This window comes from Eurytemora carolleeae, unplaced genomic scaffold (genome assembly GCF_000591075.1).
Source record: "Eurytemora carolleeae unplaced genomic scaffold, Eaff_2.0 scaffold103, whole genome shotgun sequence".
Lineage (NCBI taxonomy): Eukaryota > Metazoa > Arthropoda > Copepoda > Calanoida > Temoridae > Eurytemora > Eurytemora carolleeae.
The window spans coordinates 347,457-372,513 of NW_019396276.1; the positions used below are offsets into that span (position 1 = coordinate 347,457).

General features: G+C 33.8%; 1 protein-coding gene across 1 annotated transcript; it reads left to right on the plus strand.

Annotated features, from left to right (window-relative positions):
* The first annotated feature begins 3,030 nt into the window (after nt 1-3,030).
* Nucleotides 3,031-24,320, plus strand: LOC111699967 (uncharacterized). The gene is made up of 23 exons (XM_023470769.1): nt 3,031-3,078; nt 4,012-4,125; nt 4,803-4,910; nt 5,087-5,235; nt 5,611-5,703; nt 7,716-7,828; nt 9,028-9,101; nt 9,767-9,889; nt 10,641-10,713; nt 11,543-11,686; nt 13,263-13,352; nt 13,714-13,865; nt 14,515-14,577; nt 16,011-16,074; nt 16,889-16,934; nt 18,971-19,043; nt 20,000-20,081; nt 20,615-20,749; nt 21,913-21,951; nt 22,144-22,232; nt 23,271-23,334; nt 23,578-23,627; nt 23,816-24,320. Exons 3-23 carry the CDS (start codon nt 4,831-4,833, stop codon nt 23,898-23,900), a joined length of 1,881 nt encoding a protein of 626 aa, XP_023326537.1. The 5' UTR covers nt 3,031-3,078; nt 4,012-4,125; nt 4,803-4,830; the 3' UTR covers nt 23,901-24,320.
* The last annotated feature ends 737 nt before the right edge of the window (nt 24,321-25,057 follow it).

The window sequence follows — 25,057 nt, forward strand, 5'->3', positions numbered from 1 at the left end:
CGGAATTAATAATTTACTAGTAAAGCTTTTTGCTTCTTAACAGCATCAAATACACTTCAGCATTGCTTTAAAGTCGTCTTCCTATTTTTATTTTTTATTTTCTGATTTACTCAATTCTCTATCTTTGCATTCACATGTCGTGGACCTATAAGATTTCAAATCATGACTATATTTGAGTTTAAAATATCTAAGGTTTACAACATCAGGATTCAAAGATAGATTGATTATAGCAATGTTGGGAACCACTTTACTGCCTGAAAGGAACTTTAGACGTAACTTTGAACGAAAGATTGATAGAAAAACAAGAATGTCTCCATCATTTTTGCATAAACAAAGGTTTAAAGAATACCGATGTGTCATTTGCAATTTCGTCGGCGGCTCCTTTCAGAGCACGGACGACTTCTGAAAAAGCTGTTTTTATTATAATTTATACCCCCCTCATTTGTTAATTTATACCCCCCTCATTCATTAATTTATACCCCCCTCATTCATTAATTTATACCCGAGGGGGGTATTAATTTATACCCCCCTCATTCATTAATTCATACCCCGTTATTCATTAATTTATACCCCCCTCATTCATTAATTTCAATCTCTGGGTAACTTATCAAATAATTTTCTTCAAAAACATTGATTTTTGAATTTTTAGCGCTTGATAAGAAAGTAAGTTTTGAAGAGCTTTTCTCCTGGGTAAAAGAATTCACATTGGAGGAGCTGGGAGGATGGGGGTTTTACGAAACTTTTAAGGTACATTAAGTAATATTTAATGAATTAACTAATCACATTAAAATCTAATCTTCTTAACAATTGAGCCATTGTGCTAACCTTAGATATTTCAAAGTTTGACTTTTTGATTTAGCTGTTAAAGTATTAAAAAATTTAAGCTTAGACTCGTAGTCACTTCATTTCACTTTTTTCAAATGTATGTTTTCAATACCAGTGCCTAATACTCGTATATCTTGTAATTGTTAGTAACATTTTTTGCATAAAACACCAATGACTACTACAATGAGTACCCAGCGTTGCCCAGGGTACTCATAGTTACTTCCACTGTTTACCTCCAATTGGTTGTAAACTACGATTTTAGCTATTTTCCTCTAAAAGAGTTGACCCATCACTCAACTTAGAATCTTAAAATCTAAATTCTAAACAATTCGATCAAGGGGTTCGTGAGTTTTGATTGGAAATACAAACAATCAGAGATAACAATTTTATATTTATAGATTTCTAAGTTTCCATCGTGTTTGTCAATTTAAACACTGATATCTTATAATCAACAACTTCTGAACCATGCATAAGGTTGTTTGCGGATAAGAAGCGTGTCTTTGAACTTTTTTACAGTCAAAGGTTCAGCAACGGCGTACATCGGGGGGGGGGGTGCAGCATCCCACCCAAGACGTAGTGCTCCTTTAGAAATCTTATTTTCCTTTCATGAAACTAAAAAACACCAAAAAATTGTGCTTCCCTTGAAACCCCGACATTTAATATATTTACCTTGTTTGTTTTCAGGCAGAGTTATCCAAGGATTCTGTCTCTTGTGCGGGTAAATGGTTTGTTCCAGGCTCAAGGCATTACAGCTGGGATAAAGGAGCAAATATACTAGGAAAGTTATATTATCTATTTGTTTGTACAGGGAGCCAAAATAAACATGAGAGTTATATTATCTATTTGTTTGTACAGGGTGGCAAAATAAACATGAGACTTATATTATCTATTTGTTTGTACAGGGTGGCAAAATAAACATGAGAGTTATATTATCTATTTGTTTGTACAGGGTGGCAAAATAAACATGAGAGTTATATTATCTATTTGTTTGTACAGGGTGGCAAAATAAACATGAGAGTTAAGAGACACCTTTTTAATTTGAAAATGCTAATAAAATATGCTCAAAACAATGGTGACCTCATTTTAGCCATCCTGGGATTTCGAAAAAGGGCTTTTTTTCTAAATTGAGATATAAGAACTCCTGTCCTGGTTCATTAAATTTATTACACACTAGCTTGGAAACCCAGCGTTCCCCAAGTTACTCAAAGTTACTCCCGCCGTTTAACATCTCTTGGTCGTAAACTACGATCGTAGTTATTTTTCCATATAAAAGTCGACCCACTCAACTTAGAATCTCAAAACCAAGCTAAGAACATTCCAGGGGTTCTCCCGAGTTCCCCAATCAAAATTTGAGGCAAATCGAGATTACTACTTTATGTAAATAGTTTCTCTACTTTCCATCCTTTCTTCTGACATAAAGATGTTAGACAACAATTTAAAATCCCAAGAGTCTGAAAATGATATTGTTCATTTAATTTTTCCTTCTAAGATCTCCATTGATTAACGACAATTTTAAATGTCATTTTTATTATGTTCTTGTTAGGAATTGGACGGAATAATCTGGTAAAAGTGCCCCTGGATAAATCTTGTAGAATGGATGTGGCAGAACTGGAGAAAATGTTAGAACACTGTTTAGAAAATAGAATTCCAGTGATAGGCGTTACAGTTGTGTTTGGTACTACTCAGGAGGGTGCTGTAGATAACTTAGACCAGGTAAAAGTTACAATTGTGATTGGTACTACTCAAGAGGGAGCTGTAGATAACTTAGATCAGGTAGGAGATACAGTTGTGTTTGGTACTACTCAGGAGGGTGCTGTAGATAACTTAGACCAGGTAGGCGTTACAGTTGTCTTTGGTACTACTCAGGAGGGTGCTGTAGATAACTTAGACCAGGTAGAAGTTACAGTTGTTGTTTGGTACTACTCAGGAGGGTGCTGTAGATAACTTAGACCAGGTAGAAGTTACAGTTGTGTTTGGTACTATTCAGGAGGGTGCTGTAGATAACTTAGACCAGGTAGGAGATACAGTTGCGTTTGATACTACTCAGGAGGGCCTGTAGATAACTTAGACCAGGTAAAAGTTACAGTTGTCTTTGGTACTACACAGTAGGGTGCTGTAGATAACTTAGACCAGGTAGAAGTTACAGTTGTGTTTGGTACTACTCAGGAGGGTGCTGTAGATAACTTAGACCAGGTAAAAGTTACCGTTGTGTTTGGTACTACTCAGGAGGGTGCTGTAGATAACTTAGACCAGGTAGAAGTTACAGTTGTAATTGGTACTACTCAGGATGGTGTTGTAGATAACTTAGACCAGGTAGAAGTTACAGTTGTGTTTGGTACTACTCAGGAGGGAGCTGTAGATAACTTAGACCAGGTAGGAGTTACAGTTGTCTTTGGTACTACTCAGGAGGGTGCTGTAGATAACTTAGACCAGGTAGGAGTTACTGTTGTGTTTGGTACTGCTCAGGAGGGTGCTGTAGATAACTTAGACCATGTAGAAGTTACAGTTGTGTTTGGTACTGCTCAAGAGGGAGCTGTAGGTAACTTAGACCAGAGTCCGAATTTAATGAATTTGAGCCGGGTCTTAAATCCGCTAAAAACCGGTTTCAATTGAGCGCTGGCTTAAATCTTGAAACATTGAATATAATTTTAAGTGGAACCAACTATATTTTAGCCGCGACTCAAATTTAAGCCGCGGCTCAAATTCTTAAAATTCGGCCTTGTGATGTTCATTCAAAATATTTTTCACGTCAAACTAATGTAACTTGGAGATATGATTAAAATTTTACATTTTTTCAACCATAACTCCTCCTATTGAAAAGCGTTTAGGAAGAAAGAAATGTTTTTAATTTCTAAAAAGTAATTAGTTAAATTTGATTGTCTTATACTGGTGCCTAAAATTAAAACTAGAGGAGCTACAAGGTGACAAAGATGGATCAGTAATTTTACCTTCTGTTCAGTTTCCAGTGGTTACTGTTCAGTTATTATTCATTATTTGTGAAGGAATATATAACTCTGCTCATACAATAGTTTTCTAATCCCTTTATTTTTGCAACCTGATGTCGTAAACTAAGAATTCTGCTAGATCTGAATGTCAAATTTGGGCCCGATCGGTTCAGAATTTTGACGTTTTTTATCCATAGAAGAAAAAGATGTATATTGTATAACAAACAATACACATTCCAAGGTACTGCTGTTGAGAAAGAGTTTTGAGAAGAGAGGGTTGACATTTTATATTCATATTGACGGTGCTTGGGGTGGATACTTTGCAACTATTCTCAGAACTCCAGGGCCATCTAAGGTAAAAACTTTTAAACTCTTCAAAAGTTTCATAATTTTTTCCCTTGCAATCTGATGGAGTAAACCTTTGATATTTCTAACTTAACATATACTTTTCTAACAAAATTCAAAGTTTGAAATATCAAAGAGTCAGCAGAGGAGATTGCAAAGATAGGGATTGGAAAGCTAGGGTTTGAGTGTTCAGTTCCCTTTAATTAGAGTGTGAGTGTTCAGTTCCCTTTAAATTAGAGTGTGAGTGTTCAGTTCCCTTTAATTAGAGTGTGAGTGTATATATATATATATACAAAAAACTAACCAAAAACTGTGGTTTTTTCCTATACAAATTCTGCATAGTTAAAAAAAGCAAACTTTGAAATGCTCAAGTTTTTAAATATTGGAACTGTTTTCTTACAGAACAGTAAAATTGTAAAAAACCTCTGAAATGTATTGGACAGAAGCCATAAATATTTAAAGGTGGGAATGATTTCGGAAAAAAAATGAAAAATTTAAAATATTAGTTGTTGCCTTTTCTGATAATTCTTGCGAAAAAATCGTCTATTTTCCCAAATTCAGAATTTAAAAAATCTTTTAAATTTATTACTTTCTGGAGGAAAATATTGTATTCAGTTTAAAGAGGTAGGTTGTGAGAGGGGGGGAGGGAGAATTAAGTTTTTTAATAAAATTTTATACTTTGTTTAGTAAACATTTTACCAAGCAGCTGAGTGTTATGCACCAGGCGAACTCTGTAACCTTGGATCCTCATAAAAGTGGGTTTTGCCCTTATCCTGCTGGTGGTTTATTATACAGGTACTAGGATTACAGACGCTTCGCGCTCATCTCTCAAAAATAATCCCAACTTTTTCTTGAGATATGTCTTGAATGAAAATAACATTTGAAAAATTTGAGGATTTTGATTTTTTTAAAGAAATCTAATTAATTTCAATCCAGTAATAATTTTGTCAATTTAAAAATGATAAAACTAGGAATGGAAATATCCGAAAGTTTCTGGCCCAGAAAGCTGCGTATGTGAACCATGGAACAGGGAATAATGAAGAGATAAATCTGTTTGGTATCGATGGGTCCAAACCTGGAGCTGCAAGTGCAGGGGTCTGGTTATCCCACAAGGTTATAGGTAGGGAATAGGGAAGGATTGGAGAGGTCAGGGGGGGGGGGACGTTTGTAAACCGTGTGACGGGGAATAACGAGAAGATAACTCATGGTGGGTAGGGGATGAATAGTGAGGAGAGGAAACAGGTCTAACAAACGTCAAAGTGTTAATTGTCAACTGGGTAAGTTTAAAGATTGTTGAATTATAGACAAAAGCAGGATTGAATTCCAATAGAAGAAACCGAATGCATCTCGCCCTGGCTAAACCAGGGGGATTAGACAACGGTTTAAAGGGGTTCCGATGTGTATCGGACATTTCACTTTGCAAATGGAAAATCACGTAAAATTGTGCCCAGGCCCTTTTAGATATAAAATTGGTTTTGATTTTTCCATGATACAGGTCTTCACAATATGGGATATGGATTGTTGTTGGAACAATGTACTTTCTCTGCTGGTATTATGTACTCGCTATGGGTCAGCTTAGAGAGATCAGGTATCATTACTCGCTGCTGGTCAGCTTAGAGAGATCAGGTATCATTACTCGCTGCGGGTCAGCTTAGAGAGATCAGGTATCATTACTAGCTGCGGGTCAGCTTAGAGAGAGATCAGGTATCAAATCCTCGCTATGGGTCAGCTTAGAGAGATCAGGTATCATTACTCGCTGCGGGTCATCTTAGAGAGATTAGGTATCATTACTTGCTGCGGGTCAGCTTAGAGAGATCAGGTATCATTACTCGCTGCGGGTCAGCTTAGAGAGATCAGGTATCATGTACTCGCTATTGGTCAGCTTAGAGAAATCAGGTATCATGTACTCGCTGTGTGTCAGCTTAGAGAGATCAGGTATCATGTACTCGCTGTGGGTTAGCTTAGAGAGATCAGGTGTCATGTACTCGCTATGGGTCAGCTTAGAGAGATCAGGTATCATGTACTCGCTGTGGGTCAATATTACCACATTAAAGGGGTTGGTCAGATATTTGGGAAAGGCACTTTTTAAAATTATTTAGCTGATCCATTTTGTATGCAGTGGTAAGCGATTATATCAATACAATGAAGACGACTTTCGATTTCAATTTTGATTTATATCATGCTGTTAAACAGCCAGGATACACATAAACAGAGAAGCCAAGAGAAGCTGTCAAATAAAAAAGCTTCTCTTTGTTTACTTGTAAACTTTAATTCGAAAAAAAGCTTGATAAAAATCAAGGTGTAAAGAAAAAGTCGTCTTCATTGTATTGTTTTAATCGCCTACCACTGTAGGTAGGGATGTTAACGTTTTCATTTTTCAGAAAAACGATCGTTTCGTTATGAAAACGACGACGAAAAATCGAAAACGATCGTTTTTTAAAAAGTTCGTTTTTTTAAAAATGGTAGTTTTTAAAACGATCGTTTTTCAAAACGCTCGCTGTTAAAAACGATCGTTTTATAAAATTCGTTGTTTCGTTAACGATCGTTAACGACGACCCTTCGTTAAAGATCGTTAACGACAACCCTTCGTTAACGATCGTTAACGACGACCCTTCGTTAACGATCGTTAACGACAACCCTTCGTTAACGATCGTTAACGACGACCCCTTCGTTAACGATCGTTAACGAAGAGAGGAAACCGACCTGAAGGGCATCTGTACTTATCATTGAGTAGTTTTTAAGAAAATATCAAGGAGTTTTAACTCCCCCACAACTGTTAAACTTCATGTAAGACGACATTCAATAAAGTTGCATGTAATTTTTTTCCAAAAACAACCGTTTTGATAAAGTTCGTCGTTTCGTTAACGATCGTTAACGACAACCCTTCGTTAACGATCGTTAACGACGACCTTTCGTTAACGATCGTTAACGACGACCCTTCGTTAACGATCGTTAACATAATTGTCAATAAAAAAAATTTAAAAACGATCGCAAATCGTTTTAATAAAAACGATCGTTTTCAAAAACGATCGCTATTCGTTTTCTAAAAGTTCAAAACGAGTGGGTCGTTTTTAAAAACGATCGTTTTTTCCGAAAAGGAAACGATCGTTTCTGAAAACGAAACAAAAAACGATCGTTTAACGATCGTTTTCAAAAACGATTAACAACCCTAACTGTAGGTGGATCTATTTCAACCAGTCATGACGCATTTTACCCAAATGGAAAAATCCTAGATTTGATATATTATTCCACATGAAGTATTAAACACTATAGGATTATGAACTAAAGAATTATGATGACTGAAGACAAGTTTTTAAGATTTTTGTAAGAAAAGAGGATTTAACATTTTTTTGAAGGGCCAGGAACTGCCGACCATTAGTAGTGTTGATCGGATGCAATGTTCGATCCTGTCCTGTCTACTTTTAGGACTTCGACTATACTAATAGCTATTTACTTTTTAGTAATAGTTTGTAATTAAATTAACAGAAAATACTATCTGCAATTTTACCGTTCAATTATTCATGAAATAGTCTAGAGAAGTAGTTTAACTCACCTAGTTCAACTACTTTTCATTATTTATTAAATCTGACCTCTGTTAAGTTGACCCCTTCCTTGTTGTCCCTGCTATCCCTGTTCTGGAGGAGTTTAATGGCTGGAGTAAACCCAAGATAAGACGTGAAATACTTCAGGCAGAAAACTGGAGATTGCAAATGGTAAATCTATCTTGCTAATTTATTCTTAAGAATTTAATCAGTCTCCAATTAAGTAATAGTATTTGGCACAAACTCAAACTTTCTAAGCCATATATCTTTCAAACCTGATGGGGTAAACCTTTGATATTTCAAACTTTGATTATTAGATCCAGCAGAAATCTTTATTTAAAATATCTGAAGTCTACAACTTAGTTCACTTATTTAGTTCATCTACCTCTCTCTTATCTAGTTCATCTACCTCTCTCTTATCTAGTTCAACTACCTCTCTCTTACCTAGTTCATCTTCCTCTCTCTTACCTAGTTCATCTACCTCTCTCTTACCTAGTTCAGCTACCTCTCTCTTATCTAGTTCAACTATCTCTTTCGTACCTAGCTCAGCTACCTCTCTATTATCTAGTTCAACTACCTCTTTCGTACCTAGCTCCTCTACCTCTCTTACCTAGTTCATATAGCTCTCGCTAACCTAGTTCATCTACCTCTCGCTTACCTAGTTCATCTACCTCTATCTTACCTAGTTCAACTACCTCTTTCTTACCTAGCTCCTCTACCTCTCTCTTACCTAGAACATCTATCTCTCGCTTACCTAGTTCATCTAACTCTTTCTTATCTAGTTCAACTACCTCTCTCTTACATAGTTCATCTACCTATCTCTTACCTAGTTCCTCTACCTCTCTCTTACCTAGTTCATCTACCTCTCTCTTATCTAGTTCAACTACCTCTCTTATACCTAGTTCCTCTATCTTTCTCTTACCTTGTTCCTCTACCTCTCTCTTACCTAGTTCCTCTACCTCTCTCTTACCTAGTTCATCTACCTCTCACTTACCTAGTTCATCTACCTCTCTCTTACCTAGTTCATCTACCTCTCTCTTACCTTGTTCATCTACCTCTCTCTTACCTAGTTCCTCTACCTCTCTCTTACCTAGTTCATCTACCTATCTCTTACCTAGTTCATCTACCTCTCTCTTACCTAGTTCATCTACCTCTCTCTTACCAAGTTCATCTACCTCTCTTTAATTCAAAATTTCAAACTATTGATCTGGGAATTTTTGAATTGCTGGAACTTTGATAATATTTAACTGTGTCTGTTAAAGATTAATAACAATTATACAGTTTAGCAAGATGTGAACTTTGTTCAATATGTCATGAAATGATTTCTTTTGTTGACTTTAGAATTGAAATAAATTAATCAAATATTTTAGAATACCGAGGCTATGAAGTTTATAAATGAGAATGGACCAGACACTCTAATCAATTGTTTGTCTCTCAATGTCAGGTATAATTTGAAATCTTCAACACTTCACAGAAAGGCAATGTTTAACAGTACACAGAGAATTGGAACTTCTACTGATTGTGTTTATTAAACAATACTTTCAGAATTTCAAGGATCTCAGTTCACTCCGCTCTTGTAGTCGTCGTCGTACATATCAATACAATACAGACGAATTTCGATTTCAATTTTCTTTTCTCTACCAAGCGCCTTTTAAACAGCATGGATACACATAAACATGGAAACAAAAAGAAGCTGTCTATTAACAACTTCTCGTTGTTTACTTGTAAACATGCAATTTAAAAAAAGCTTGTTCAAAAATAAAATAGAATTGTCGTCTTTATTGTATTTGATAAAAACCATAGCATGATAGCAGTTCCAAAAATATCAATAACCTCACTGACCTTTTCAGAGCCAGCGCCTGTTGAAGTTTGAAAATTTTAACTAAATTATGATAAACTGTAGTAGTAGTAGATCTTTCATTTGCAAACCTGTCAAAGTTTTATATAATACCAAAGGCTTACACCATCAGGTGTTCAATTTCTTTTTAAACTTATCTTAATTCATGGAAATAGTTCATCATTGGTTACATCCAGCTGAAGGATTAGAAAATTAGAGTTTACGGAGAGCAATCAGTTCCTTGAAAAGTTTTTAAAATGCATTTTTTTCAGAAAATGGAATGCAGAGTTGAGTGTATGGGAGAACAATACTGATTGTGATCTGCAGAGGAGATTTGTCAAGAACTTTTATAAACGATGTTCTCATTCTTTTGAGCGGCCTAACATGGTTGACAGGTACACATATCATATTATATTATAAACATGGTTGACAGGTACACATATCATATAATATTATAAACATGGTTGACAGGTACACATATCATATTATATTATAAACATGGTTGACAGGTACACATATCATATAATATTATAAACATGGTTGACAGGTACACATATCATATCATATTATAAACATGGTTGACAGGTACACATATCATATTATATTATAAACATGGTTGACAGGTACACATATCATATAATATTATAAACATGGTTGACAGGTACACATATCATATAATATTATAAACATGGTTGACAGGTACACATATCATATTGTATTATAAACATGGTTGACAGGTACACATATCATATAATATTATAAACATGGTTGACAGGTACACATATCATATTATATTATAAACATGGTTTTACAGTGATAACAAGAACACAACGAACTAAGTACATCCTGCCTATATTGGAATATTTTTAATTTTTCCTCAATATTTATTAAAAATGGTTGAATAAGTTTACATTCTTTAATGTTTGAAATATATAGTCCAAACGTAAAGAACAGCAAATATGGAAAATTTACTATTAATTAATGGGTGAAAATAAGTTCTAAAGTTAAAGCTGATTTTGAACCAGGACCACGGTAGCTCCACAAACTACTTGAATATCATCAATAAAATCAGCTGTAATAATTGTATTCTTTAATAATGTGAAAATGTATGAAGCATGGTTCATTAAAATCCCATATTTGTTAAAGAGGTATTCAGATTATTTTAAACGCAACTTCCTGGGGAAAGGAGAGTCATAGTGGAGCATATCAAGAAATGAAGGTATATCACATAGTGGAGCATATCAAGAAATGAAGTTATATCACATAGTGGAGCATATCAAGAAATGAAGGTATATCACCTAGTGGAGCATATCAAGAAATGAAGGTATATCACATAGTAGAGCATTTCAAGAAATGAAGGTATATCACATAGTGGAGCATATCAAGAAATGAAGGTATATCACATAGTGGAGCATATCAAGAAATGAAGGTATATCACATAGTGGAGCATATCAAGAAATGAAGGTATATCACATAGTGGAGCATATCAAGAAATGAAGGTATATCCCATCAAATTCATTTTTTTTTATATTTTGAAACACATTATTTTTTTGAGCGATATTTAATTTATCCCTTCAAAAATGATTATTTTCAATTTTGGGGTTTCTCTTCAAACTAGACTTGCTCATTTCTGCTCGAGAAAACAATCTAAGAAATTATCAGAATTAAATTATTTTTCAAGTTATGAAAATGACAATAACTTCCACATTATTGATTAAAAAAAGGTTTAAATGGTATTGTCGCGAGCAGGGCGTGTCCCCCCTCCATGCAAAGATTGCAATACCCGATGCACAACGGTACCCTTAAAAGCTTGGTATAATAGAGGATTAATTGAGGTTTATCTACAAAAATGATTTGCGCATTTCTACTACAGGAAAACATACAGAAATAATCATAATTAAACACTTTTAAACCAAGAATAACGTCAGCATATTCCAAATTTTTCATCCTCTAAATGTTTCAGGGGTACTGTTGTGAATCGGGCATTGTCATCTTTGCATGGAGGGTCACTTGAAATTAGTCCGTTTAATAGATAAATTAACGTTTAGAACTCCCTTGGACTGGATGCTAAAGGTGATGGAAGTATAGCTGTTATTATAAATACTTGTATGTCGCCCTGGCTCAGAGCTCAAAAAACCTTCCAGCGGATCGGAGTTATTCTCAGAAATGAACTTTACAATGCATACGGGGCGGTAAGTAAAAGTTTTTATGTCCCACCAATGATCACCGATGATGTAAAAGTTGGATGGCATCCGATTACATCGCTTACTCTAAACAAATAAAATCGCTTATTTTCAACAAAAAATCACAATTATAATTAACACACAAAAAACGCTTATTTTGCAGCTGAAATGTACAGCTGCCAAGTGAGCGACAAAAAATTTAGCCTATTTTCAACAAAAAAGTTGCTTATTTTGCAATAGAAATTTATAGCTTCTTAATAAGCGATATAAAACCCTAGGCTACTTAAATTTCACTCGAGTGGAAAGTCAAATTTTTTTTGTTACGGATATTTTTTAAATGCACTTTTTTACTTAATAAATTTCCGAGCTAGACATCCCCTGATTCATATTACACGTAAAATACTTTTTTTTAAATCGGGAATGAGTAATAATGCTGACCCATCAGCTGATTCATAAAACCGGTTTGAACAGGTGTTTTGAGTACCTGAATCAAAATTTACGATTTTAAATCACTTATCAAGCGACTTTTAGTCGTCTAAATTGAAGTTATTTCTACTTCAAAAAACATTATTTAAAATCGTTTAAAATGCAAGTAATAATAGTTTATTAAATGACTTTTTGTTCTTAATTTCAAATTTGAGTTTTAGACGAGTTAAAGATGGAAATTTTTTACTTCACAATCAACGATTTAAAGACGTTTAAAATACAACTAAAAATCGTTTATTAAGCGTGTGCCAACAGAACTGTACTGTACCGCTTATTGTGCCGACTTATCACTTTATTGTACCGACTAAACAATTTTATCTACCGCTTAATAACTTTAATGTGCCGACTTATCACTTTATTGTACCGACTAAACAATTTTATCTACCGCTTCATAACTTTAATGTGCCGACTTATCGCTTTATTGTATACCGACTTAACAATTTTATCTACCGCTTCATAACTTTAATGAGCCGACTTATCGCTTTATTGTATACCGACTAAACAATTTTATCTACCGCTTAATAACTTTATTGTAACAACTTATCAATTTATTGTATACCTAACGATCAAATTAATGCAAATTTTAAATTAAAATTTGAAAAGGGTTATATTTGTAAGCATAATTACTTTTACAATTCAGAAAGTGAATTTAAAATTCTCCTTGAAATAATAAAGTGTTTTCACTGTGTTAACCTTCACACAAGTTTAGCATAATGTTGATTTATTTCCTGATTAAAAGTTCCTAGTTGATAGTTATTCCTATCATCCTCTCTTGATTCTATCACTTTGTTAAAGATTTATAAAAGTTTCATGAGATCCTATCAAATTGATATTTCGTTTAACGATAAGAAGCAAAAAGTAAAGAAGAAAGGAACTGAGTTCTTGCCACAAACTCTAATTGACTAATCCCTATATCGTTGCAACCCGATGTCAAATTCAAAACAATTTATATTCGTTATGTCGAATTGTCTAGGTTAAAAATTTCAAAGGTTTCCACCATCAGCTGTTGCATAGATATTAAGATTAGAATAAGAATACTCACCATCAGGTTGCTAAGACATAGGGATAACATTAAAAATAACAAACGAAATGTTTTTAGATTTTTGATGAACCTGAAGAGCTTTATTTTGTATCCCCTTGTTCTATGTTTGAGAAGGACTGGAGTGGGGAAGTTTTTGCTGAACTAGAGGTAGGAATAAACTATACTAGAGGTAGGAATAAACTATACTAGAGGTAGGAATAAACTATACTAGAGGTAGGAATAAACTATAATATAGGTAGGAATAACTATACTAGAGGTAGAAATAAACTATACAAGAGGTAGGATTAAACTATACTAGAGGTAAGAATAAACTATACTAGAGGTAGGAATAACTATACTGAGGTAGGAATAAACAATAACATTTTAATCTTATCTATGCACTGCAGGCCTCCTTCTGTAACCCTAGTTTGAGATATCATGCAATTAATATTTTAATCTTATATGCAGGCCTCCTTCAGTAACCCTAGTCTGAGATACCATGCAATTGATATTTTAATCTTATATGCAGGCCTCCTTCAGTAACCCTAGTCTGAGATACCATGCAATTGGCATGTTCAAGTTTCCTAAATCTATTCTTGAAAAAATCCGAGATCTTGCAACCAAAGCTCATCAGCAGGAAATAAACTCCGGGAATAGTAAACCTATGAGGATAAAGACAAGGTAAAAATTCAAATCTTAAAAAATGAAAGGGGGTATAGGCAGGCGAGTAGTGGGGGGCCGTTACCCCAGTGCCCCCCCCCAGGACTTACACCCCTCTAGGCCCCCCCTAGAGCCAGAGGTAGGCTCCAGTTTATTAAACAGTAAACTTACATATATATTCAGATTTTTTAATAGTCAGCCTTCAGGTAGTTAATATAGATTTTAAACTTTATTTTTTTCTTAATATCGGTTTTTTAGGGTGGTGCACATCCACCGTTAGGAAGGTGCAAAAAAAAAATTCGGCGCGCTTACGTGCGCCAAAACTGCGCCCCCCTAGGCTGAACCTCCATTACGCGTCTGATTCCGTTTTGTCCGTTTCTGACCCAACAACTCTCATTTTTGACGATATCTCTTTCTTCACTTCTTGAATTTAGATAACTTAACTTAAAGAGGATTTGTTTAATGTTGGACTGGTGAGTATAGCTGTTAGTGCAAAGTAGTGAATATATTTAAAATAATTGAGCACTTTGGAATTAACATTGAGCATGCATTCCACTTGAAGTCTATACTTTTAGACTCTGAGACCTTATCCAAGGGAATATGCATTGATTCAGAGAATTCAAGCCACCCAGCCTTTACAGGACTTAGACTCTATAAGACAACTTTTTAGATCTAAGATGACTGTCTTCCAATTTATGACCGGGGGGGATACCGAGTGCGTAAACCAACCCAGGTATATATTTCAAATTTTCTTCAAACTCTGAATTTCTATTTCCTAACCTTGCATCAAGAAATTAATATTTAAACATAGTAATTAATCTTTCAACGGACTGTAAGCGTAATTTCAAGTGACCCTCGATAAAAAGATAGCAATGCCACATTTTGAAGTGACTTTCCCATTTCTTTTTTATAATAGGAAGCCATGGAGAATCTCACAGAAATAAAATCTTTTCCAAGTCAGAAAACGACGGCATCTTTCACAATCTTAAATCAGATTTGGCTTTAAGGGTACCGTTGTAAACCCGGCGTTGTAATTATTGCATAGAGGGTCACTTTAAGTTACGCTTACACTCCCTCATTATAACGTTAAATATATGTACATAAATCAGAGGGATTGTTTATGTTTAAATGACATTGTACACTTGTACAATTTCAAGTACATACTTTGAGTAGTATAGGGAGAGAATAGGGGGGATTTATTTCTCTTGTGTTAGGGTGTGAGGGAAGTTTGATTCTTTTCCACATGAAGGGATACAGGGTTATTGGGGCCTGAAATAAAGATTAAATTTTTATATTCTATTATTTAGAAATTCTATCGTCCACTCTGATTCTTTAATTAAATAAATCAAACATGGTATGATCTCCATCTGTATAATGCTCTTAAGTAGTCGCTATTTAGTGCATATACTAGACCTCTTATTATTCTCTACCTGTAATCTGTATCTTTGACCACTAATTATCCTCTACCTGTATCCGTGACCTCTCAGTATCCTCTAACTGTATCCGTGACCTCTCAGTATCCTCTACCTGTATCCGTGACCTCTCAGTATCTTCTACCTGTATCCGTGACCTCTCAGTATCCTCTACCTGTAGACCTCTCAGTATCTTCTAACTGTATCCTAGACCACTAATTATCCTCTACCTGTATCCGTGACCTCTCAGTATCCTCTACCTGTATCCGTGACCTCTCAGTATCTTCTACCTGTATCCGTGACCTCTCAGTATCCTCTACCTGTATCCGTGACCTCTCAGTATCTTCTAACTGTATCCTAGACCACTAATTATCCTCTACCTGTATCCGTGACCTCTCAGTATCTTCTACCTGTTTTTGTGACCTCTCAGTATCCTCTACCTGTATCCGTGGCCTCTCGGTATCTTTTACCTGTATCCGTGACCTCTCAGCCTCCTCTACCTGTATCCGTGACCTCTCAGTATCTTCTAACTGTATCCTGGACCACTAATTATCACAAATGCTGCAAATGTAAAAAGTATTTAATGCTTTAATGATGTAATTAATGTGTAATTAATTTTAATTATAGTAATAATAACAATAGCAATAAAAATAAAAATAATAATAATAATAATATTTATAATAATAGTAATAATAATAATAATAATAATATTTATGATAATTATAATTATAATTATGATAATTTCAATGTATAGAATCCCTGATTCTGAAGCCGGCAAATCAGATATCTTGAAGAAACCATTAAATGAAAAGCTTGAGGTAGAGTTCACTAAGAATGAATATTCCAGAAAAATGAACGAACTAAAGGAGATCTGCAATTACAGAACGTACTTTATCATCTTGTGTTTTCCTCAAGCTTGAGCACTATAATACTTACATAAAAACACTTTGGAGGTGAATTTACAAAATAATGTTTTTTAACCATACGGTTTTAAAATGTTCTGTTATGTACTTAAAACCCTCAATTTACAACAATGCACGAGACAATGATGTAGGACGCCCTGTGCTTTCAATTTCCTTCATTGTTTCTGTTAAGAGAAAAAAAATTGCATACCACAATAAGGTTGCTTACTCATAGATGCGCTTCAATGTACGGAAAACGTCGTCTCCTTAGCATAGATAGATAGAATCAGCATATGACGTCATTTATAGAGGCGAGATTGACGTCATATGCAGATTCTATCTATCTTTGCTAAGGAGACGACATTTTCCGTACATTAGAGCGCATTTAGATTAAGCAACCTTAACATAGAACCTTGATACCACCAGTTTCTCTGTACATGAGAGCGCATCTAGAGTAAGCAACCTTAACATACAACCTGGATACCACCTTTTTTCTGTACATGAGAGCGCATCTAGAGTAAGCAACCTTAACATAGAACCTGGATACCACCAGTTTCTCTGTACATTAGAGCGCATCTAGAGTAAGCAACCTTAACATAGAACCTTGATACCACCAGTTTCTCTGATGTAACCTTAACATAGAACCTTGATACCACCAGTTTCTCTGATGTAACCTTAACATAGAACCTTGATACCACCAGTTTCTGTGTAACCAGAATTAAATACTCAGGAGTACAGTGAGGATTGTCTTGACTATGACGATATTGCTATGCCAGGTACACACACTGTAAAAAATGTGTAAACAATCCAAGAAATATATATTGAGTATTGACTTAGGAGTATGAAAGAAGGGAGATATAACTGACGCGGCCCTACCATATGATTATACATGCTTGGCAGACGGTACTACATTTGTATAAGAAATATTTGTATGATGTACAATTACCGCGTATACAATAACCTATTCTAAATATTTCTTATTTAAATGGAGTACCCGTCTGCAAAGCATGTATAATCATATGTTAGGGTGGGCCGCGTCAGTTGTATCTCCCTTCTATTTCATACTTCTTGGAATTGACCAAAGATAATATATATATAGATATGCAGGCAGGTATAAATTTTGAGGTCTTGAGAAAAGGTGCAAACAGCACCATCTCTGTCGTACGCATGGCATTTTATCCTCTGGATTGTTGCTAATTTATCACTTTGTTTATGCGTGATAACACTAAATGCGTACTATAGTATCAACAATGTATACTGCATATTGTACTTAATGAAACAAATTAATCAATGCAAATAAAACTGAGGTAGGAATTTGACTAGACAAAGTTTAAATGTGCAAGTTGTACTGAATGGCATACGTAAATTAACGCAATTTAAATAAAAATTATGACTAAAAAGTACATCGAATCTAGGACAAAGTCCTAATAGCGGACAGGATCCGGTCAAACAATACATCCCATTCAACACTACTATGGTCGGTTGCTCCTGGCTCTTCATGTTACATTTTAACTGTATTTCAATAAACTAGTTCATCTAAAACGTTTACAACAAATGAAAATTCTACTGGTTTGCGAATAAAATTTGTTTGGACAGTTTTGTTCTTTGGCCTGTTTTTAGATTTTGGTTTTCAACTTTTGCAATATATTTTAATCTTACGCTCGAATACGAAATTACTATTAGTTTAACATTTTATTACCTAACATTGAACAGTTCATAAAATTCTCTAGTTCCGGGTTGCATGATGGCACTGCACCATGTACAAGTCGTAATCCTCTGGTATACTGAGATTTAGCAAAATGTAACATGCACATGTAACTGTTCTTTTTGATTGCATAGTCAGGGCGATTTACAACATTTTTCCAAATTTCCCTTTGACTCGGGTCCTTTGGAAACATGTAAAACTTCATTTCATCCATAGTGTTGTTGCTTGAACAATTATATACACAACATCTTCTTGTATGAGTATGTGGCATGTTTTCTGAAAAAAGGTTGTTATTGAGTTTTTTTCACAAAATTAAAAACATTTAAAACACATTTCTTAAAATTTTTATCATTCGTAAACCTTCCTTGTGGTCACGTGATGTCCTACAAAAAATTTGGGCCGACCGGTTCAGCCGTATTGACGTTTATTGGATACAAACAAACAAACAGACAGACACCCAAACAGACAAGCCAAATTTATATATAGATGAAATGTAACTATATCATATACGTAGTATTACTACAACTTGCACTTTATCTCAGAGGTACAAAAATAGGTACAAGCAATTTAGGAAGGAGGTTTCTACCTGCCTGCATATCTATATATATATTATCTTTGAAATTGACCCATCTCTGATGCGTCAAATCATGTGTTCTACGCTGAGAGGAGATCAAAACAAAGAATCCAGGGGCAAACACTTCATTAAAGGGGGAGGGGGGGGGATATGTAAATCTTAAAAAATTGCTTCACACAGTGACTGGTTGAATTTTTCAAAGATTCGGTCCTTCCCTTTTCCAGATTGTGGGAGCACTTATAAGTTTGTTTACAATGCTCCGATGTCATATCCAAGTTTATCACAATGATAAATATTTCTTTAAATAATGTTTCATAAAGAGTTCCAAAAAAAATTTTAAGAAACCATAAACGAATTCCAGTCGTTATATCGCAAGGTTCTTTCAATTTTTTTGTATTTTATCAAGGTTGTAGAATATTCTATCTAAGATTTATATTTTATATTTTCAAAGTTTTATGAAAATTTACAAAAGTTTTATAAAAATGAGAAATTATGCTGATCAAGACATTTTTTATTGTAATCTCTTCTTGTAGAAGTTGGTGTTACTGTTTACTTTGATGAAGTAAACCCTGTAGAAACTAAACTCAAAATGAAAAGAATTATAAGGTGAGAAATATATGTCACTGCAAACCAAGATGCACTCCCTCTCATTTAAAAATCGTGCAGTATTTTGAGAAATGCTCCTTTGAAACTAAGCTTTAAGCGCGTAATTTTAAAATGTATATGTCTAGGATTACAAAAAAGTAAAAGTGAGTTGGTAAGGTAAAACCAAAGGCCAAGGCGTTGTGACACTTTAAAGACGAGACTGTCTAGAATATGACGACTAATTTTCCTCGTTTCCTTTCTCTATTCTGTGGATCATTTAACAAATATTTAATTTATATAAAATAATATTAATTTCAACACAGCAGATTTAACCTTAAATACATTTTAAAAACTTTAGAACGTCTTAGTTTCATCTTTTACTAAAAGCTGTATATTTCTTAACAGATATTTAATTGTACTAAAAAGAGCAACCTAATTCCTTTATCTTTGCAGCCTGATGATGTAAACCTTTGATATTTCTAACTTTGGCTCTCAGATTTCTTAGTTTGAAATATCAAAGGTTCACGAAATCAGGTTGGAGAGATAAAGGAATTAGAAAATAATTCCTGCAGAAATAATTCATGGATTTCCATCCTATTCCCCAGTATGTTCATGGGTCTGTAAATCTGAATTATAATATTTACTCGATATCTCATCATCTAACTTGAGATAATGTAAATATTTACATGAGGTAATACGAATATTTACTTGAGATAATATGGATATTTACTTGAGATAATATGAATATATACTTGAGATAATATGAATATTTACTAGAGATAATATGAATATTTACTTGAGATAATATGAATATTTACTTGAGATAATATGAATATTTACTTGAGATAATATGAATATTTACTTGAGATAATATGAATATTTACTTGAGATAATATGAATATTTACTAGAGATAATATGAATATTTACTTGAGATAATATGAATATATACATTAGTTAATATGAATATTTCCTTGAGGTATCATCATCTGACTCGAGATATTGTTGATGAGAAAGATTATCCCCCTTCACAGGAATATTTTCTATACTCAGACAAACAGGTTCTTTTAGGAATTTATAATTAATATTTTCTTATTTCAAGATTTTTGGGAAAATTTTTAGAAAACTATTTTTACCACAATGGTCATTGGTTTTCACGACAAAAAGTAGCATTCTGGGTTTGATCTATATTTTTATGCTTTCATATGAAGATGAATATGATGGGCATAACTACATGGATTAAATGAATGCTAAAAGTAGTTGAACCCCTTCTCTGGCTCACCAGAATCCGAATTTAATAAATTGGAGCCGTGTCTCAAATCCGCTTTAAACCCGGTATCAATTCAGCGCCTGCTTAAATCTTGAAACATTGAATACAATTTTAAGTGGAATTCCAACCATATTTGAGCCGCTGATCAAATTCTTTCAATTCGGCCTCAGGTCAAGCTGAAGAGAAATGGTTCAACATATTCTACGCGGTTCAACTTTCTCTTGTTATTGATTTAATTGGTCCTATAATACATAAATATAAATATATATGTATTTACATTTAAACTTTAAAACATTGTGGTATAGTGTCATGGCCAATCTTTAGCAGTTTGGATTTACATATAAAACCCACTGCCCCAATCGTTGGCCTGATTTCCAACAGCAGATTCAACTAGATGATATTCCTCGACTAGCTGGAGACCCTGAACAACAACTTACAGAATCAGATTGTCTTTACCAGGTAGATTAGCATAAAAGGGAATGCAAAAGCGTAATTTCAAGTGGGCCTCCCATTTAAAAAAAAACGGGTTTGTCCGATTCACAACGGCATCCTTATCGTTATTTTAAAGCTTGAAAATTTTGACAATCTTATAGAGGACGTGAGGTCGATCTCTTATGAAGCGCATAAAGTAACTTCCAGTATATATATTTCCTATAACTTTTACTAGAGTGTTCAGAAAATATGTTATGATCAAGATCACACGCGTTAGACCGAAAGTACAATGCCCCGTATCCGTTCTATCTCATTCCGGTGAATCTTGTGGAGTTTGTTTTAGGCGGCCAGGTATCGTCTTCCACATTCTCACAATTTCCTCCATATTTTTGCAGCAGAAGTCCGCAAGTCACATTTGTAGATCGAAACCACAATTGAAATTTTCTTTAATAGAGAGAAATAAATGGATATCTCAGTAATTTTTAATCGGACAAAGCTTTTACAGGTACCTTTGTAAATCGGACATGACTCTGTATTTCCACAAAGTTTGGACAAACTCAAAATTTTGTTATAATAAGAAACTTTAAATTTTATTCTTAAATTGTACTGCAATTCCTAAAGGATTTCTGAAACTTTATTATAATTTTTATAGGAATGCAAGACAGCATTTTATGGTGATTCTTAAAGGGAATGATTTAACTGTACTGAAATCCTTAAAAGGAGTGATACAATATTATGGCAATTTTTAATAAATTCTGATAGAATTTTATTTTAATCTTTGAAAAGCCTGAAAACATCTTTTTGTAATCTTTGAAAGGTCTGAAATAATTTCGGAATGTAATATAATCCTTGAAAGGAATCATACTATTTTATTGTAATAATTGTCAAGAAAGATACAATTCTATTATAATCCTTGAAATAAATTATACAAAGCTGTATTGAAATGCTTGAAAGGTCTATTAAAGAAATTGAGTTTTTGCCACAAAGGTCTGAAACAACTCTAATGGAATCCTTGAAAGGTCCGAAAGAATTGTATTGTAATCCTTTAAAGGAAAGATAAAGGAATATATGAATTGTAAAGAAATCCTTGAAAGGCATGAAAGAATTTAATTGTCAATTCTAGAAATTAATTATATTTAATTATATTTAATTATATTTTGATCCTGATTTAATGTTTTTTATACAAACAGGAGGCTCTAAGAAGGGGAGTGGTAGTGTATCTTCCTCAGGTAAAAACCTATGATATAAATCTTTAAGTTTATTCAAATCATTTATTTTAGAAAGCACAATTTAATAATAAGATATAATTTTCTCTTCCGGCTTGATAAAAAACAAGATAGTTGTTACTTTTATCAACAATTTTTAAAATACATGAACAATGAACAATTTTATAAAAACATAATAAAACAATATTTCTTCAGATTGAAAATGGCGGAAGACCTCTTTTAAGCAACAAATCTGCAAACACGTGTCGTGATCCGCTTAAACAACATTTATATAATGCCGTCTCGTAAGTTCAATTTTTCATAGAAATATCAAAATACACTCTAAATTTAACCATTCTAACCATTCTAACCATTTCAACCATTTTGACCCTTCTAACCATTCTAACCATTCTATTCATTCTACCCATTCTACCCATTCTAACCATCCTAAGCATTCTAACAATTCTAACCATTCTAACCATCCTAAACATTCTAACCATTCTATTCTAACCATTCTAACCATTCTAACCCTTCTAACCATTCTAACCATTCGAAACCATTCTAACCATTCTAACCATTCTAACCATCCTAACCATTCTAACCATTCTAACCATTCTAACCATTCTAACCATTCTAACTATTCTTACCATTCTAACCATTCTAACCATTCTAACCATTCTAACCATTCTAACCATTCTAACCATTCTTACCATCCTAACCATTCTAACCATTCTAACCATTTTATCAATCAATCTTTCAGGGAAACATTATTTAAAGAATTTACGTTCGGTTAAAAAGACTGTATATAGTCTACTTTATATCAAGTTCATCTAAGTCACACAAACCTGATTCATAACGTTACCAACCCTTTGTCTCAGGAAAAATTAGAAAAAGATTCTTGTTTTTCTAGCCGAAATTCTGATTTTCTAGCTGAAAATCTGATTTTCAAGCTGAAAATCTGATTTTCTAGCTGAAAATCTGATTTTCAAGCTGAAAATCAGATTTCCTAGCTGAAAATGTGAAAAAGAATGACTGCGACGTGACTTGCAGATTTATGCAGTAGAGAGAAGAATGATATGACCAGAATTCAGCATTTTTTCAGAAAGAAAAACGACAACATCTTCCTCATTTATAGTTGTATTGTATTATGTATAGGATACCGTTGTAAATAGAGCGTGCTTAACTGTTTAATGAGGGGTAGAATNTTCCGAGCTAGTAATTACGTCCCTTCAGGGTCCCAAGCTAGTAATTAAGTCCCTTCAAAACAATTATGATAACTAAATAAAAGCCAAAGAACATTTCTCGAAAATCAATTCACGAAAACTATTTGTAATTGTTTTCAGATGGTCGGATCAGGGAGCATTTACAGGAGACATGCATTCTATCACCTTGAAATTCTTCTGTCAGGTATTTTTACATGGTGTCCCAGTCCCACAAAGCATGAGATTTTAGAGACGACTTTGCACAGAACTTTGACAATAGAGCCTATATTTCCGACAGATGCCTAAAATTAGATAATCAAATTTAAACACTGTCACTGTCAGCAGTCTCATCCCTTGTGGGTAACCCTGTATTTTTAAGGACAAAATAATTTATAAAAAAAATTTCATTACTATAAATTTTTTTTTTTATTATAATTTTTATTTTCAGTGGAGCAAGCGTTGGTTTAACGGAAAAAATATCAATAAAGGCTATAACAGGTTTACAGTATTATTTTGTATTTAGGATCTTTTTAAAATCTTTAACAGGTTTACATCATTATTTAGTATTTAGGATCTTTTTAGGATCTTTAACAGGTTTACATCATTATTTAATAGGCTCATAAAATATTTTGAACTGCACACTGTATAAACTGTACACTGTTATACATGTACACTGCACTGTACAGGGAATCTGAGCCCCACATGTACAACCAGGCTGGTGAGAGAAGAGATGCCAAGGATCTAGAATCCGAAGACGAACAAGAGGATTAACTTAATCCACATATTGAAGAGGTGGATAGTTATGAATGTGATTTAATTTTTCCGATTTTAAGCTTAAAATGCTATAACGGAACTTATTATAGATTATAAGAGTTTTGAACCGATTGAGTTGAATGCCTCAAATTAAATTTCAAGAAGCAAACTTTTAAAAAATCATAAAGAGATTTTAATATGAACGTTTTGCAATATAACAAAATATCCCCAACATGTATTGCAGAAAAAAAAAAATTAGTTTTCCTGTACACCAGTATTTCGATAAAACGTTTCACGTACAGTTTCCCCTTTCTTTGGACAGGCGTGTTGGATAAACTGATTTTGCACGGAGATAGCCAAGGTCAAGAACTACCTCTAACTTTCAGATACCTCCTTTCGTTAAAGAGTTATTACTCTTCAAAGTCAACCCGACCAACATACAGGGTGTCCCAAAAAAACATGGGAATTCAGTGACGAATTCAATATCGTCTTTGTTATGAATTAGCATTGTAATACCTAATTTCAAAAGCCAAAACATAATTATGTCTGCTAGAGTTTATTTTATGAAAACGGTAAATGGCTGTAAAGATGTGTCTATAATGTCTCCTTAAGATGAACAGTGAAGACTTTTTACTAAGTACAACTGTATGCAGGCAAACAAAAACAAACAAATTGTGAACATAGCAGACAAAACTCTTACAGATTACAGCTTTCTCAGTAGGTATCGCTATACTAAATCAAAGAATTATTTGAAAAGACGATATCGAATTCGTCACTGAATTCCCATGTTTATTGGGACACCCTGTACTTCTAAGAGTTTTAGTTAATTTTCGCATTAGAGCTGAATTATGCATTTAAGAAAATGGCGGTCATTTTTAACAATATTTAAAGAAAAAGAAGTGAATCCATAGTTACAATAAAACAAAACGTTTATATTTTGATTACTTAAATCTTTTTACAGATTGGAAAAGTTCCAAACAATAACAAAGTTACTGCAATTTGAAAATTGACAAGATTGAAAGGAAATAAGTGCCAAAAACTGTAAAAACTTCCTTCTCCCGAAAAGTGTGGCAATTATAATCTTGTAATTTGAAGTCTAAATAATTTAACAGATTTAACAAGCAGGAATTACAAAATTGAATATTAGAGAAGTGAAAACAATCGTGTTCTACAGA

Bases quoted from the DNA above. Each gene is read 5' to 3' on its own strand.
- LOC111699967 (XM_023470769.1), top strand. From the start codon at position 4,831: ATGCACCAGGCGAACTCTGTAACCTTGGATCCTCATAAAAGTGGGTTT. The intron at 5,236-5,610 runs GTAGGGAATAGG...TCCATGATACAG, and splicing joins GTTATCCCACAAGGTTATAG to GTCTTCACAATATGGGATAT. The intron at 22,233-23,270 runs GTAAGTTCAATT...AATTGTTTTCAG, and splicing joins CATTTATATAATGCCGTCTC to ATGGTCGGATCAGGGAGCAT.